This window comes from Mastigoproctus giganteus, chromosome 3 (assembly GCF_048544385.1).
Source record: "Mastigoproctus giganteus isolate SK-2022 chromosome 3, ASM4854438v1, whole genome shotgun sequence".
Lineage (NCBI taxonomy): Eukaryota > Metazoa > Arthropoda > Arachnida > Uropygi > Thelyphonidae > Mastigoproctus > Mastigoproctus giganteus.
Window position 1 is genome coordinate 89,810,637 of NC_143577.1, and position 19,169 is coordinate 89,829,805.

General features: G+C 35.6%; 1 protein-coding gene across 1 annotated transcript in view; it reads left to right on the forward strand.

Annotated features, from left to right (window-relative positions):
* The window catches only part of LOC150088147 (wings apart-like protein homolog), a 184,899-nt gene that overhangs the window by 90,543 nt on the left and 75,187 nt on the right, over positions 1 to 19,169 (forward strand). Inside the window, exons 9-10 of the mRNA XM_090370044.1 lie at positions 10,126 to 10,202; positions 14,544 to 14,680. Of these exons, the coding sequence (XP_090226170.1) occupies positions 10,126 to 10,202; positions 14,544 to 14,680 (214 nt within the window). The remainder of the gene's footprint in view (positions 1 to 10,125; positions 10,203 to 14,543; positions 14,681 to 19,169) is intronic.

Sequence of the window (19,169 nt, forward strand, 5' to 3'; positions counted from 1 at the left end):
TTGATTAGACCGGGGTTCGAGCCCGTCACCACCAAATACGGAGGATGCGGAAAGGTCAGGGAATGACCACCGCATATCCCGGAGCAATATGGCCTTAGTTGCTAATGCTCCTAAAAAAAAAAACCAAATAACAACAAAATAACAGCAAGATTTTTGTATTTTTATTATGTATTATTTGCAACCTCATAACTGTGGGGACTCGGATAATGAATATTTCCGACCCCCTTTATCACTATTCCATTTTCTGTCTTAGAGACACTCTGGTCTGCAGTGACCAGGCTTGGTTTATGCTCACCTTAAATATGACAGTTTTTTCTATGAGTTAACCTAAGTGCTAATATCATTTTAATTCAGTAGCATCACCAAAATAGATGAATTCATTATTCATTTAAAATTAGAGGTACCACCCTGACAGGTGTTTTGGGACTTCCTACTGTCTTATCAGACAAAATCTTTACTAGCAAACTTATGTCAAAGTTAAATATGTGTTCGGTCTAATTGAGTAGCAGGTGGGATGTAGAAATAAAAACTTACAGTTAAATACATAAAAGAAGGTGTGTATATTTTACCCTTAATAATAAATTGCATTGGCCCATTGCAGCCAAGTTGTAAAGTTTGGGGTGTTGTATTTCAATGCCTGCATTGAAATAATTTGATAAATAGTATGCATTGTCACATTCCAGTTAGTCTTGAGCACACTCTAATTCCATTGACTGGATGAGATATGTTTCTTTGTTTGGGAAACTGTATCAGCATTGTTCCATAACTGTAAGTCAGAATGCTATAAGTAATAATTTACTTATAGCATTTTGGTGGAGTGACAAATTGAACTGATTTAATTGATCAAGGACTGCCAGTAGCTTCAAAAGTTGTCACCAAACTTAATTACATAATTGGCTCTGCTATGTTATGCAAAATAGAATATTTTGATGATAGTTTTTTTTTTTTTTTTCTTTAGGCAATTCCTTCTTATGTTACTATGATATATTAAATTTTTAAGAAATCATTTTACTCATTATGCAAATACAATAAGCAAAAGCTTCAGGCTTATGAAGGTTGTAAAATATTACTGTACACACACCACCAGCAAAAGCCTAGTAAAGTGCCTGCCTGGCAACCCAAAGGTCGCGGGTTCGAATCCCACCTCGGGCTTGGATCAGAGTAAAATGCAAAAACTTTGGGAGGTGCATTATGGCCACAGAAGCCAATGCGCCAACAACTAACAAAAAAAAAAACACAAAAAGAGCAAACTAAGCTTTCTGTAGAATGCATTGATCTTATGTTATGAATGGAAATCATCACAAACACTTCAAATAAAAAGCACTGCTTTGAAAAGAGAAGTATGCTAGTATTTATTTGAAATATGTGCCTTATCCCTACGACTGATTCAGTGTTTGTTTGTACCTCATTGTTGAGAAAATAGGCATAGTCGCTGAAAGAGATAACTCAATAATGAAATATTGTTGGGTTGCTATATTTTGTTTGTAACAAACTTAGTTGTTTCTTTGCTATATATACATATGGTGCTTTTGCCAACCCCTGTACAGTACACTCTCATAGCTATTGTAATGCTGAAATTCTGCTCTAAATATACTTACTTTTTCAACTTTTGATTCTATTTAGCATCTTTCATGCTGTATTATTTCATAACTGAATTGACTAGTCTTTCATTGACTGTGCCTGATTGCTTGCTTGCTTATTAGGTACTTTACCATTATGTACTGAAATTGAATAATGACATGCATTTCAAATAAACAGCAGTATAATTTTCCTTTGTTTTATATTTGAAGTGCAGGTGTAGTACTCAGGAAGCTCACTTCTTCACTGTATTTTTATTTTTTTATTATTAGTTATTTTTTGGCCAGTGCAGCAAAAGTCCATGGCTAATAGTTATGAGGTTAGTACAGTTTGTAAATTTTTAGTAAACTTTGCTTGCTCATTGCTGTACATGATTGAAGCATCTGCCAACCGTTGTACAGAAACTGTTTTACTTACAAAAAAAAAAAAAAAAATAATAAAATAAAAATATAAGCAGAGATAGAACACTCAAGGTAAGCCCAAATTAATGGTCCATTTCTTAGTTTTTATATAAATTTAATATTACACACCGTTTAGTGGGAGTTGCTTGAAAATGAAAAATATGTTACAGCAGGATCCAAAAATCAAATATTCACATTTCAGTTAAAAATAATGCAGCACAACACAATTTAACACTAGCAAACTTGAGCACTGTAAAATTAGCGATTTGGAAAATACAAAAAATTCTTTACAACTAAGAAAAAAATTTGCAAATGTTGCTAATAAATACAGAAAAACCAAATCAACCAGGCTGCTGTGTGTGGTAGCTGTTATCCAATTTAAGGGGAACTTTCACTGTTTCCCAGATATCAGTGCTGATTGGCACCTCATCAGCAGAGAGCTAGGCATAGAAAAAAATTGAAATAAAATTCCCCCTCATTCAGATTAAACCAGGCATAACAGTTTCATTCTGAGTAGACTGTAAATTTCATTAAAGGTGTGGGGGGTACAAAATAAAATTGACTTAAATTATATATAAGGTGAAGCAAAAAGCAGAAAAACTAGAATATAAAGCGTGTTAATTAGGTGCTCCACGAGTGTAAGCACTTCCATTTCTATTATTTAGATCTGTGGGGGAAAAAAAATTCTGAATTTAAAATCTGATACTTAGTAAAAATTATAATAAAATAACAAAAGTTATTTCTAAGATCCTACTTTTCTCTTAATAATCTTATTTTTCAAACCATACTATACATTAAAAGCCACAAGGTAGAACACAGAAAGGAAACCCACCTTTCTTTATTTATCCATATAGTTCTAGTTCACTAACTAACACTTTAACCACTTGGCCTCCTAGCGGCACTGCTCCTGCCTCCCCTTGGCAGGACCCGAAACCTTGGCAGATAAGTCCTCTTACCAAGGGCTAAAAGGAGTAAACATGGCAGATACAGACCATGCAGACATGGAAAACGAAAACCCAAAGAGACAGAAGACTGATAGGATGGAGCACCCCTGCCCATCTTTCTTAATCTTCCATTCTTTAAGTAGTCAGCCTATGAGTAAATTGTCTTCCTTTGTTATACAGAAACATCTGGAGAGTATTGCATGATCTCCCATGACTGTGAAGAGACTGCATTCAGGAGACTTACTTATAGAAACCATGAATCAAAGACATTCTGAAAAGCTTTTACAACTAACAAGCTTTGCTGGCATTCATGTAAAAATATCTCCTTGCGCAACCCTAAATTCATCTAAGGGTGTCATATCTAGTTGGAATTTATTAAACATCACCGAGGAAGAAATAACCCAAGGACTGCAGGGACAGAATGTAATTGAAGCAAAAAGAATAATGATTAAAAAGATAATCAGCTGGAACCTACCAGAAATATTATTCTTACTTTCAATATGCCAAATTTGCCCTCCTCTGTAAAAGCAGGTTATTTATTTTGTTGTATTTACCCCTATATTCCCAACCCTTTAAGATGCTATAAATGCCCATAGTATGGCCATTCTCAAACTGTATGTAGAGGAATTCCTGTCTGCCCAACTGTGGGCCCTCAGACCACATACAGAATGACTGTACAGCTACAAAAATGACATGTCCAAATTGCAAAGGTGACCATCCTGCATATTCCAAGACGTGAAAAGTGGAAAACCGAGAAATAAATAATAAAATACAATGTTGAGAACAAAGTCAAATACCTAGAAGCAAGAAAACTAGTAGCACCAACTATAAAACAAAATATTATCTATGCAAATGCTGTAAAAAAATATCAAGCAGTCTCTGTTCAAACTGATGTCACAGTTACTACTAATAAATCAATTTCTGATTGGGCTAGAAATGTCCTCTCTGAGTTATAACCAACTGTATGCAAGCAACAATCCAAGACCACAGACCAAGCAAATAATACCCCTCTGACAATACCAGCGGCATCATCTCCTACAGTGATTGCTACCACATCTCGTATTACAAATTCAAATGCTATGAAAAATATTCAAGACACAACCATGGACACAGATGGCACATCTATACAGGAAGGTCATATTTTAGAAATCCATGCCGAAGAAGAAGAAATGGACATTGGTCAGCCAGTTTTCCTAAAAAAAGACAAAACAAAAATTGGAACGTCGTAAACCAGTCACCTTCAAAAAGCAGTCAGAATCAGCTCCATCAACTAAATACAAATAATGCCGTGTGTTTTGTAACGGAACTGCAGAGGCTTTTGTTGCAATACAGATGACATCCAAGATCTAATTAATCATATTCTCCAGTTGCCCTTTGTCTTCAGGAAACGTACTTAACCTTGCAAATTTTTCCTTCATTAAAGAACTGTTACCTTTATCGAAGAGATCGAAATACAGCTAATGCTGCCCATGGTGGTGTGGCAATCCTAGTAAATTCAAAGATCCCAACTAAACATATACCACTTCAAATGGAAATAGAAGCTGTTGCTGTTCATATAACCTTCCATATTGCAATAACACTTGTGTCAATCTACCTACCGCCAAACCATATTTACTCTTTACAAGACCTTGAAGACCTCTTCATACAGATACCTCCACCTCTATATTAGGGGAGTTTAATGGGCACCACCCCTTATGGGGTGCTATTAAATTAGATAGACTGGGTCAATTAATTGAAAGCTTTTTACAGCCACTAAATCTCACCATACTTAATACCGGTGTACCCATGCACGTACAGTTGCCAACTGGACACACCTCAGCAATAGATCTCTCAATTTGTTCACCAGTTTCTCAATTCTCTCAATTTGTTCTGGTTCTGACCAAAGTGTGGTATATTATTAATGATCCTATGGGCAGTGATCACTTCCCAATAATTGGATACCGTGCTATTTGTAGGTTGTATGCAACCTACAAATAGCACGGTATCCTCTAGCTCAACCCTGCAGAAAATGGAAATTTGCCCGAGCAAACTGGGCAAAATTCCAGTCATCAATATCTTTCAATGAGGAAAAAATCCATCTCCAGCCTTTTGATGATGTGACAGAATGCATCACGTCACATCTAAATATTGCTAAAGACACAATATCACTATCAAATCCCCCAGGCCAAAAGCATTATAATTATTGATGGAACGAGGAATGCACACAAAAGCAAAAAATAAAGCCTGGAATTTGTTTCGGCGATATCCAACCACAGCCAATCTGATAAATTATAAGAAATTAAGGGCAAAAGGATGTTTCATACAAAGGCAAGCCAAGAAAGAATTCTGGACCCAAGCATTAACAAAAACACTGACACCAAAATAATATGTAAAAAAATTAGACAGCTTTCTGGTAAGTTTCCTACTCTACCTTCTCCAATCCTTTTCCTGGAACGGGCGAGATCTATCTAGTCCTTTAGATATTGCAAATGCTTTGGGTAACACTTTTTCTGACATCTCAGTGCATTCAGCTTATATTCCATCATTCCAAAGAATTAAAAACACCGCAGAACAGCGTTCTATTGACTTTCAAACTGCCCTCCTTCTGCCCCATAACAAACCTCTGCAATACTCTGAACTCTTGCGTCATTGGAACAGCTCACAATGGTGCTGCCGGACCAGATACTCAACATCTTGATGACAAAGCTTTGCACCTTCTCCTGATCTTTTATAACTGAATTTTTCTAGAAAATGTTTATCCAGCTTCTTGGCATCATTCTACTGTTTTGGCATTCCGAAAGCCTGGAAACAATCCAACCAATCCCCATAGCTATAGATCAATATCCCTCTCAAGCTGCCTCAGCAAAATCCTAGAAAAAATTGTCCACTGTAGACTCGTCTGGGTCATTGAATCCAAACAGTTAATGAGCCATAGTCAATATGGTCATAACAGGTCAAAACAGGTCATGCTTGGATCTTATGGCTAAGGCTGAATTTGCAAATTCATAATGCCTTTGTTAAACACAAACATCTAGTAATGGTTTCAATAGATATAGAAAAGGGCAACCTTCCTATATTTATGAAGAATTTTCTACATGCTAGATCGTTCCAAGTTCGATATCAACATGCCCTTTCTGCAACTTTCATTCAGGAAGAAGGCGCCACTGAGTGCCACTCTTTTTGCTGTTAGAATAGATTCTATCACTAAACTTCCAAATACTGTAGAGACTTACCTTTATGCAGATAACCTTTCCATCTCCTGTCATTCCCAAAACATGAGATCTATTGAATGACAGCTCCAGATATCAATAAATAAAACACAGCAATGGGCCAGCATCAATGGCTATCGACTTTCACAGCAGAAAACAGTTGCTATCCATTTTTGTAGACAGCACAAGCTTCATCCGGATCCTGAACTTCAAATTTCCAATGTCTCCATCCCAGTCACTACTAACATCAGATTTCTAGGATTAGTTATGGACAACAAGCTAAATTTCTTAGAGAATATTAAAAAGTATGTACTGCTTGTCTAAAAAAGATAAACATACTTAGAGTACTATCTGCCCTGACATGGGGTGCAGATCAAACCTCCCTACTTTGATTATACAGGGCAATAATCAGATCCTGTCTTGATTACGGAGCTCCCATCTATGATTCTGCCAGAATGAGTGCATTATGCTGGCTTGATCCAGTTCAACACAGTGCACTGAGGATTGCACTTTATGCATTCAGAACATCGCCAGCACATAGCCTTTACATTGATGCTCACAAGCCCCCACTATCTTTACATAGAAAATCACTATTGCTAAATTCCTCTTTCAAGATACAAAGTTGTGCCTTGCATCCCATTCAGTCATACCTTTTCAATACACCATTAGAAAACCTCTACAGAAATAAACCTAGCATAGTAAAACCAGCTGGTCTTCACTTCTTGAACTGATGCAGGTTTGGAATGCTTCCATCCGTTCCATACAACAGGTAGCAACTTGTACTCAACCACCATGGGTTCCTCCTCCTTTACCGACCTGTGATACTTACCTCCGTCAATGGGGAAACGAATATTTTGCAAGCTTCAAATGTCAGACAACTTCATGTTGTTCTCAATCAAAGATATATTGATTTTTCTCCAATATACACACAGATGGATCTAAATCTAATTCAAATGTTGGAGCAGTGTTTCCGAATACCACTATTTCAGCATCCCTTCCATCTGAATTCAGTATCTTCTCAGCTGAACTGTATGCAATTAAATTAGCTTTAGAAAATATCTGTTCTAACTGTTCTTTAAAATCTGTTATTTACACTGATTCCCTCAGCTCAATCTTAGCATTGTGTAATTCTTCGGATAAAGTTCACCCTGTTCTTGATGAAATTAGAAACTCGTTACTACAGATTGAAAAACCCCACCAACTAGTTGCCTTCTATTGGATTCCAGCACATTCTAGTATTTTGAGCAATGAACTTGCCGACAAAGCTGCAAAAAATTCAACCACCTTAGATTTAATGAATATCCCTATTCCAGCTTCAGACTATGCACAAATCATTCATGCTGCTTGCCTATCAGAATGGACAACAATCTGGCACTCTCAGACTAATAATAAACTCTTGCAGTTTAAACAGGATCCAAAAATTTGGCGCTCTATTGTCCGTATATCAAGATGAGAAGTAGTAGTCCTTTCAAGGGCAAGAATAGGTCATACTCATCTGACCCATTTTTATTTACTCACAGGAGATGATCCACCACAGTGTCCACATTGTTATATAAATCTGACTGTTAAACACATTCTCATTGACTGGCCCTACTATAGACAAGACAGAATTTCAACCCTACTATCACTGGTAAATCTTGATAAACCAATTACTTTAGAGAATCTCATTGGTGACAAATATTTCCAAATTTTTCATCTACCTCAAGAAAAGTGAACTTTTTAATCATTTCTGATTTTACAAAAATTTCTCCTTTCTTATATTATAAATGAATAGGCACATTATAGCCATAGCAGCTTATGTGCAATCAAATCCCCATAACAACCATAGCAAAATTTAAAAAAATAGGCAAATAAAATAAAAATTATATCAGAACTTGGGAAATTAATTATTGATATGAAGTGTTATATTAGCAGACAATAGCATGCCAAAAATTCAAGTTACAAGGTGCAGTTGTAATGGTTGATTTGAACTTGAGGCTTATGTATGCCTAGGATGTGAACTCATAATGAAATTTATGAGACATTGATACATCTGTGCATTTTATTCTTAGTTATTAAACCTAATGAACTTTTTGCATAATATTAATAATTAAGTCCAGCTATTGGACTTAATTATTAATTAAATCGAATACCTGGACTTAATTAGCCTAGGTATTGAACCAATAAAAATAGCATCTTTAATCCCGATAATGTAATTCTTCTTTCAACAAGGTCCCTATCAGAACATTTTAGTGAAGAATCTGATATCACCATTTTAGCAAAGAAACCCAGAATGGAAACCATATCAGGTCCAGTTTTTAGATTCCTGATTATTCTCTCAATAATGAACAAGCAATGGGAAAAATGTCAACATTTTCCAAAGTCTTTGCAGCGACATCATTCACCCTCACCATAAAAGTGAAAAGCAGACATTGAATTTCTCTTTAAAAGGGCTTGAACCATATAATAAGCCTTTTACATAAGAAAAACTAAGAACAACATTATTCCTCTCACAAGCAAGTGCTTTTAGACTAAATAATCTCCATTATGAAATTATAAGGCACCTATCAATACAGTCAGTGATCACCTCCTATTCTTATTCAATAGAATCTTTTCTGAAAGGCATTCCATATTTTCCTGATAAAGGGTAATACCTCTTACCAGGAATATGTACTATTGCCTTTCCAAAACTAGGTAAGGATTCTAGAAATCCAGATCATACTAAGAATGGTCAATGCTCAACTTGTAACCAATGTAGGTATTTTGAAGCCAATAGGCTCCTTTCCATGTTTCTTTGGAAGACACAGTGTGTCTTCCAAAGAAACATGGCCACTTTGGATCATTTAATAAGATTTTAAATGTAATGATTTTAGAAAATCTATCAGTTTTCTTTGATATCAAAAAAAAAAAACTTTGACAAGACCTCTATAACTTTAGTCTTGTTTTTAATTAAAACTTTCTTTCTAATTGCCTGTTTGAAATTCGTATAGGATCCACACTTCCTCTCAAATATTTTCTTAAGATGGGGAGAGTTCCACAAGGATCCATTTCAAGAGTTATGCTTTTTTCTATCAAAATAAACTTAATCACAGAACAATTTCAAACTCTAAACAATGCCTTCTAAGTTGATGACTTTACACCATTGAGAGGCAGCTGCAAAATGCCATTAGTTATCTTGCATTTTGTACATTAGCTAATAGGTTCAGATTTTTGTCAAAGAAGACAATTTGTTTGTACTTGCAACTGGAATCACTATGTTGCAGTGGAATTTACTTTAAGATATAACTATCAAGGGTAAAAGGCAGGATTTTTGGTTTGGTGGTCTCAGACAGTTTTTAAATTCTATGCACTGGGACCAACTGATGATGTTACCAACGAGAAATTCTAAATGGTGAGCATTCAAGGAAATAGCCTTGGAAGCTACTAGGCTTTTCATACCAACTAAGAAATACTGTTCAAGATTTAGGCCTAAATAGAAGTCAAATGAACTAATGAGACTCATAGCAAAAAAGAAAAATGCATGGGATGCATATAAATTATCTGGCCACACAGAAGCCTATGGTAGATATAAACTAGTGTGTAATCAAGTCACAAAGGAGGTTAGGCAAGCCAAAGCAGACTGCAAGAAATCTTTGGCAAAGAAGGCAAAGAAAAACAGCAAAGACTTCTTTACTTATGTAAATTCTAGAAGGAAGGGGATGAATCAGATTTGTCCACTTGATATCAACGGTTTGACTGTTGATGATCCTGCTCAAGTGGATAACAAACTGAATGAGTATTTTGCATCTACATTCACACATAAGGAATTCTGTAGAAAAGTAGAAACCAGAAGTCTTCTAACTTGTTACAGTACTGGAGTGTAGTACAATATTAGTTGATTTTAGTGTTCAACTCACTAAATGTACTTGAGTTGAATATGATTAGGATAAATATACAATTTGTGTATTGGCTTGAATTTATGTACAAATAAGTAACTGCTTTTTTTTTTTAATTATTGTATATGATTATGGGATCTAATTTGTTCTGTCATTTTAGGTAGTGGATCACAGCTCTGAAAACCAAGCTTATGTATTGAAATACCAAAATAATTTATTCCTGCAATCATCAACTAGGTAAATTCTATTATTTTGTTTGAATAATATAAATTCAGATAAGGACAATATTCATACTTATCTGTATTTATTTAGATGAAATATCCAAAATATCTTTCTTTCCTTAAATGTTATATTTCATTTGGCTTACAGACCATGATTTATCATGAAATGTAATTGATTTGTTTCATAAAGAAGGAAGCTGAACTTAGCACATTCGGTGGCCATTGAAATATGACTCCCACTCAACTATATACTGAACTAAATCTTCTCTGTCAATGAAATGTAACATGATTGTCTTGAGATTAAAAATATATCTGGAGATGTGGGTTAACCTTACTGCTTGCAGTGAATCCCATAGGTTGTTACACTGTTACTAGTGTGGCATCCACACATCATTCAATCTGCTAAACTTCATTTCTCAGATGCATGATGGAAATTGAGATCCAAGGAGTTGGCAAGCCAAAATAGAATAGAGTCCTAGGATGTTTTGTAAACCATATCTGTGTACTTTTAGCTTAGTGATCCTGCAGTGTTGTGGTGAAAGATGTCATCACCATCAGAAAAAGAAGGAACGGTGACCTATTATGCTGCATTTGTTAAAAATGTTAAGATATGTAACAGATTTCATTGTAGCATATATATCAAAGGAACTAAAACTTCTAACAAAGCTTTCCCTAGAACATGATGCCGCAACCAGCAGCTTGCATTTTAAAACCAGGCACATTTGGTTTCAATGTTTTGTATTGTCACGTGTGATGTCTGCCATTTGCATAGCGAAAAAGTAAATATAGTATTTATCAAACAACCAGCACACTTTTTTTTCAAGTCATCAACTACACATTGTTTTTACAACACTGTATGTCATGGCTATCAGTGCTGTCTTTGTGTTGCCTAGTATTACATTCTGAAGTGAATGTCTTTTTACTTGTTTCTTTTTTTGAAAAAAAAAAAAAAAAAAAATTAGTGAAGCATTATATCCATGTGATAAGCAAACAAACAAACAGAATAATTAACTGTATTTTTTAATAATTTACAGAGACTTCCACCCAATATATTCTATTATTGAATGTTATATCAGTCTGCCTTTCTGGCCCACTATGAAAATTGTCTTTGGGCTAAAGAGAGGCACTCTGAAAACTTTTAAGCAGTACAGTCTGTCCCCGACATACGTAAGAGATACGATCCAGGACTTCTTATGTAAGTCAGGAATGACTAATAAAATATTACGACTATATCACTGATATGCCAAAATTACAAAAACCACATAATATCCTAAGAAGGATGAAGAAAAATAGTTATATACCATAAAAACTAAAAAGTTTATCTGGGAACAGCGGTGAAGTAGCTGGAGTGACACATAAAAAAGAAAACATAAAAGAAAGAAAAAACGCATGTTATTGTACTGTAAAAACTGATATGTTTTTCATACGCTGTGTAAACTTTATAAATGCTACTAAGGGAATCAAAGCCAAACTGTACATACTTAAGAAAATTAAGTATGTACAGTTTGTACTGTACGTACTTAATTTTCGATTCCTCAATGGATTCGGCTCTCTCTTTCTCCTAAACTGCACATTCAACTGGCTAGGTCTTCTGTTGTTAAATCTTCATCTCGTTCATCCACAGGCTCGTCTACATCTTTGTCCTCCCAGACCTGCTGCAACTCCTGGGGTAAGTTTACAATTTCTTTGGTAACAGAAGACATCAGCTCACCGTTGTTGAAGCCTTTGTTGTTAAGCTCGGAATGTTTTAGAAGTTTTTTCCAAACTTTGTTTATACAAGTTGTCACATCATTTCAGGCTCTTGAAATGTTGTGTATTCCATCCAGGATGTTAAACATCTTCCAAAATTGGCGCAGATCCATCTTCCCTTGCTCTGTTGCATTTACAGCCTCAGAAAATGTTGTCTATATGTAATAAGCTTTGTACCCAGATAACAAAATCTCCCACTTCGCTCTCAAACAAAACTAAACTGACTCTACAATCCAGAAAGAAAGGATGTAGAGACAAAGGGCAAGAGTGCAATTCTTCAAAGAAATAGTTGATGGAACACAGTTCACATGACTTGAACGTTGTGGGAGTTTCTCTGAAGTGCTTTTATGTAGTTCACCTGTCTCAAACACGTTGTCGAATATTTCTTCACAGTTTTGAAAGCAGAAAATCAACTGTCAACTCTAGTTATTTACCTAGATTCTAGTTACGCCACAGGTTTGTTATCCTACATAGTTTGTATGGGAATGAAAATAAAAACTTATACTTATTGTTCCTTCATTCGACTTCGCTTTTAAAAATTATACAGAAAGTATATTTACGATTTTACCAAAACATTTACGTAAGTCCAAAGTTACGTAACTCAGGCTTACGTAAGTTGGGGACTAACTGTATTCTGATTGTAGTTTTTATCAAGAGATTATTGTTGTTTTCATCTGTATTTAGAGATGTTAATGGTTTTCTTCCTTTAGTTCCACAAGTGTTAACTTGGTATGCACTTAGTGATTGAGATTGCCATAGCATAGGGCCACAACTACTCAAAACAGCCCATGTCCAGGTTTAGGAGTTATTGAAAGGCACTTTGGTTCTTCACTCATCAAGACCTTGTGATCCTGATGAGATGGGGTTCCAGTAGAAAAATCCTTATTTATATAATTCTATTTTGTTTTATTCTGTTGTTTTATTTTAAATTTTTATTTGAAAGCATTATGGCTGCAGAGGAGACAACGTAACCTCATCAGGTAGGTGCTTTCCATAATATTTTTTCTAATTCAATACTACTGTATTGAATTAGAAAAGAAAAGAAGTATAGTGAAAAATATATACACTTGTAATATATTTGTAAAATAATAAGAGAAGTATACCTCAATATAGAGGCGCCTCCATAGCCAGGTGGGAAGGAGTAGCAGTGCGTAGCACACGCTTCTTGATTAGACCGGGGTTCGAGCCCGTCACCACCAAATACGGAGGATGCGGAAAGGTCAGGGAATGACCACCGCATATTCCCAGAGCAATATGGCCTTAGTTGCTAATGCTCCTAAAAACCAAATAACAACAACCACCTCAATATAGTACATAGAACACTTCCGTGTGATACTCTCCAGAAATTAAAATGAAAAAATCGAAAAACTTACATTAGAGTAACAAATAATTTAAAAAATAATTAAAAATCAATTTAACACAATTAAAAATAAGAAAATTAATTAAAAGAATTTAACGAAAAAAATTGCGAAATGATTTTCCTTCCTGAAGCTGACAATGCTTTTTGCCGTATGTCATGATCACAGGAATGAAAATTACCGAATACGGGTGAATGAAACTTAAATAGGGATTATTTGTCTTCGCACATGCGCGTAAAAGCCCACGAATCAGAGATGAGATATGGCCGACGAACATTAACAGAATTTTCGTGTAATTTATTTTCTACGGTTTCTGCAATTAATAGTCGCATATAATTACGTTGGACACTAAGTATTTTGGGCTTGTTAAATAAAAAAATATGTTTTTCGTTAAGGCATGAAAGGCTAATTCTGACGCTGCTGAACGAGAAGCACGAACTGAGGCTGCATGTTGATTAACACGAATATTCAAAGGAAAATGCGTCGAACCCTGGTAAGAAGATTCGCAATCACTGCAAGAAATGTTGTATACCAGGTCATTAATTTGTGTTGCGAACGAGGAAAGGACTGAGCGATTGTTCAGTGTAGTATGTAATTTCCGTATTGGCCTGGCCACAATTTTAAATTCGGTATCTTTAAAGAATCTGTTAAGCTGTTGTGCCACTGTTCAACTTATGGGACAGAAATAAAGTATTTTTTGATATTACTATTGTTGATTTGTGTAGAGCATTACAGCTCTGGTTCATACTATACAATTGTAATTTATTGTATGTAATACCTTTCACAAATATTTTATGCAGCTAAATATCATTCTCTTCAGACACTAATTTGTAATCAACAGGTTTCTCCTTTTTGTGACAAATATGATGGTGACTCCTGTTCCAAAGAAGAACTAAAATTTGCCATTACCATTTGTACTTAACGTCATTAATACTGAATTAATGGGCTTTCAGATTTCTTTACTCACAATAGATGATCATAAATCTTTTATTTGTGACTATTTCATTCAATTCTTCCTTAAACAGATATTCTTACAATGACAGTATTTAGAAATATAATTGAATGTAATCTCTACTTTGATGTGTAAATTATGAATCATTGTGTTATTACAACAATTGAGTAGCAAATTGTTGTTTAATTCGCAGTTTAAAATTAATAAAAATACTGGCATTTTATTTTATCAAATAATGCAAAAAATTATTTTATAAGTAATTAATTTGCATATTAAGTAAGAATATTTTTATTTGCAGATTGATGAAATTTTGCATTCAAGATGCAGTTAGTGATATACCTTTATATCACGAACATAGGGAAAAGTCCACAGCTCTCAATCAGTCTTGTCTGTTAACGACCTTAAGAATTGTTTTTATGATAACTTATAACTGTGGTAAGTTTGCATGATATATTCAAGAATGCACCTTAAGGTTATTATAATGTAGTTTTAACTGATTCTACTAGACTTAAAATGAAAAACTGAAAGTACATCAATTTATTTTCAAAAAATGAAAAGAAATCACTATCTTCGTGTGATTTAAAATATTAAAATTTATGCTGTTAAGAGTTAATATCATAACACTCAACCAGATTTAACAACTAAAACAAAAATATTAAATATTACCATTTTGATTTTTGTAGAATAGAAACAGAAACTATATTGAAAGACAACAAAAACTGAACCAATAAAAAGAAGAAAAACCAACAAAATGTTGGTTTTTCTTTTTATTGGTTCAGTTTCTATTTTGCTACCGCTTATTTCATAATGAATGGATATGCGGTGGTCATTTCCTGACCTTCCGCATCCTCCCTATTTGGTGGTCACAGGCTCGAACCTCGGTCTAATCAGGAAGCATGTGCTACACACTGCTGCTCCTGCCCACCTGGCTACAGAGGCGCCTGAACTCTGAAAACTATTAAAACTGTATATTGCAATAAAAGCTACATATTTAGATATATGTATAAGATAATGTAGGGTAAGTGTACCCTTTAAAGGTTGAACTTTGGGAAGGTGTGAAACTTCTAAAAATAAAGATGCACATACACATACATACAGATTTAGCTTATTTGTCATCTGGACCTTTTTTCAATTGAAATTTTTAAATTTGATGTTAAAATCGGATTTAGTATTTCTGTTAAAAGTGTGAACAGAAAGTGGATATGGAAGAGCCCAAATTGATTAACAACTAATGAAATTGACTTCATCTTACAGAAGATATGTTGTGAAAGATGTTACCTTCCTAAACAAAGTAAATATTGGAAGTGATCACAGAAAGTAAGATGCACACTTATGAAGGCCTTTGAGATAACAGAAGAGGAGGAAAAGCAGTGTGCAAGTTTGAGCTTCTGAAGCCCTTTCAGGACCAAGATATTGACAAGGAATACAACTTTCTGAAAGTGATAAAGCTCAAGAAACCTATAGATAAAAAGAAATCCAAAGAAGAAAAAATTAATCAAGAAATGCTTGTCATGATGAACTAGATGACAAATGAGGAGCAAGATAAACTGACAAGGACAAAATTCAGTATACTGAAGTATGCAAAGTCATTAGAGACTCAGAGAGGACACAAAAAAATTTAACACAAGAAAAGTAGAACAACCATTAAGGGAAAACAAAGGACTTAAATCAATATGAGCAGTAATACAGAAAGACAAATGATACTGAATCTGAACAATAGTGATAGTGTACTTATAAATAGCAGAGAAGGATAATTCAAATAGCAGAAGGCTACTATAAAGTATTATATAAGGAGCAAGGGATTGATGCCAGCAGTGGGGAAGATGGATCACAAATTAGCAACACAGGCCTCCATAGCCGAGTGGTCAGGAGCGGGAGTGCAGTAGCACACGCTCTTTGAGTAGACTGGGATTCAAATCCCTGACTGCTAAATACGGTCGATTTGCCAACCCGCACTGGACCAGTGTGGCAGATTATGGTCCATTTCCTTCAGCATGAATTGTTGAGAAGGCTTCCATCCTGCAGTGGGTTGATAATGGCTGCAGTTTACCTTTACCACCTTTATGACATACCGAATATCCTTGCTAATGAAGTAAAACATGCACTGAGGAATCAGAAAGGCCCAAGTGAAGATGAAGTTACTGTAGAGTTGTTAAAATTAGGAGGAAGAGACATGACACAAAAACTGACAAGGCTCTTCACAAAATACATTAGGAAATGCTTGATGCCTAAGGAGTGGAATAATGCAATCATAATTTTGCTGCATAAGAAATGAGATAAATCAAAAATTGGAAATTATAGACCAATTATCTTGTTGTCCCACATCTACTAGTTGTTCACAAGAGTCACTACTAACATTAGAAAGAATACTTAATGAGAATCAACCAAAAGAGCAAGTTGGCTTTAGGACAGGATTCTCAACTATGGATTACCTTCACGTAATATCGCAGCTAATGGAGAAAGCAAATGAATATAAAACATGATTATGCCTGGCATTTGTGGATTATGAAAAAGCATTTGACTCCATACAGCATAAGATACCAGAAAGACCAGGCATAGACACCCCATACATTGATTTTGAAGAAAATATATGAGAAACCTACCTCCTTTATATAACTAGACAGAAACATTAGCAAATTTAAAATTGAGAAAGGAGTTCAACAAGGAGACACAATATCAACAAAGTTGTTTATTGCTACCCTTGTCTATTGGCTCTTGTTTTCGAGTTACAGTTGGGATCTCATATTAGCAAGTAAAGGTGCTTAGAGGAGAACAGGTATTCTGTGTGTTATCAGACACTCAGTCTAAAACACTGATGGATCGAATATCTTTCTATTTCAGAAGATTTAGGAGAAGTCTGGTTGGCCTGCCTCCCTAAAATCTACTCGTGCACACCTTCTCGATGGGAAGCCCTGTTACGTCACAGGTGGCAACGAATGTGTAGAGTGGTTCTCTTAAAGATGCCTGGTCAGCGTGAAGAGGAAAAGACCAAACCCTCCAGCACGTGACAGCAAAACAAAACAAATGGCCCTCAATCCCCAGCAGATTTCACTCCCCCTCTTATGGCAGCGAGTGGATCAGAGTGGAAGCAGAGGGTGCTATGAATCTCCGGGTAAGACCAGGCTGCCATGCACGGAAACTGAACTTGGGCTGTTACAACGTAAGATCACTCATTGGTTAAGACAGGATATTAGAGCTGAAAAAGGAATTAGAAAATGGTAATTGGAATATCAACAGTTTTACTGAAACAAGAAGAAGAAATGAATCACTTATAAGTTTATCAAGTGGAAATCTGCTGTACACCAATGGAAACAGTGAAAGGAGTGAAGGTGGAGTTGGGTTTCTGGTCCATAAAGATTTAAAAAACAACATTTTGGAATTCAAAAGTACATCACCAAGGGGGTGTCAAGACTACTATTCTACTCAGGATTTTCAGGATTTCTAAGAGTCATAAGATAAAGGTTATAATGATTTGTGCACCAACATCGAGCCATGATGATGAAGAGATTGAAGAAACGTACACTGAAATTGAAAGTCTTCTAGGTGAACAGAAAACTCACTACACTGTCATTATGAGGGACTTCAATGCTAAGGTTGGAAAGAGACAAAACAGAGCAGAAAAGTGAACTGTAGGAAATTTTGGAATTGGTGAAAGAAATGAAAGGTGAAAGACCTGCAGAATCTTGAGGAATGTCAGTGAACACTTTTTTTCAAGAAAAGGATGAACAGAAAGTGGACATTGAAGAGCCCAAATGGATTAACAACTAATGAAATCAACTTCATCCTCACTAACAGAAGATATAGCGTGAATGATGTTACCGTCCTGAACAAGGTAAATGTCGGAAGTGATCACAGAATGGTAGGATGCACATTTGAGATAGATGTAAGAAAAGAAAAAAAAAACTGACTCAAGTAAATAATACAAAGGTCTTTGAGATAACAGAAGAGGAGAAAAAGCAGTGTGTACTGGAACTTAAGAACAAGTTTGAGCTTCTGCAGACTGCTCAGGACCAAGATATCGACGAGGAATATTACAACTTTCTGAAAGTAGTAATAGTGGCATGTGATGCAAGAAAGCAAGTGTATGAGCTTATGCAGCATCAGCCAAAAAAAAAAAAAAAAAAAAAAAAAATCACGGCATTCCCTCCAAACGCCTGTCCAGTTCCTCCTTAAATTTATTCAACCTATCAACTTCCACAACGACAGATGGAAGTTTGTTCCAGCAATTAACCACCTGCTGGCTAAAGGCAAATTTCCGCACGTCTATTCTACATCTGTCCTTTCTTAATTTGAATTTATGCCCCCTCAGGTTCGTAATCTGAACAAGTGAAAGGATCCCATCAGAATTCAGCGTGCTCAACCCATTCAAGGCCTTATACACCTCAATCAGATCACCGCGCAGGTGCCTGGTCTCCAGCCACTGCAATTTGCAGAACTTAAGCCTCTCTTGGTAAGAGGATCCCTTCATTCCCCTAACCAATCTTGTTGCCCTTCTCTGTACATGCTCAAGTAAATCTACATCCTTCCTAAAATGAGGCCTCCAGACCTGTAAGCAATACTCAAGGCGTGGCCTGACCATTGCCTTATACAGAGGGACAATCACCTCCTTCTCCCTGCTAGCAAAATTCGTTATATCATTGACAAAACCCCATGACCTGCCCTGGCAGCCTGTCTGCATTGCTCAGAAAACTTCATATCTGACTGCACAATTACTCCCAGGTCTTTTTCATTTTCTAGCACCTTAAGTGTAGTACCACACAGTTGGTACGTTTCTCTGGGGTTACTTCTACCCATATGCAGTACTTTGCATTTGTCAAGGTTAAACTTCAGTTGCCACTTCTTAGCCCATCTGCCCAAATTATCTAGATCCTGTTGCAGTAGCACACTGCCATTACTGTCATTAACAACCCTGCCAACCTTTGTA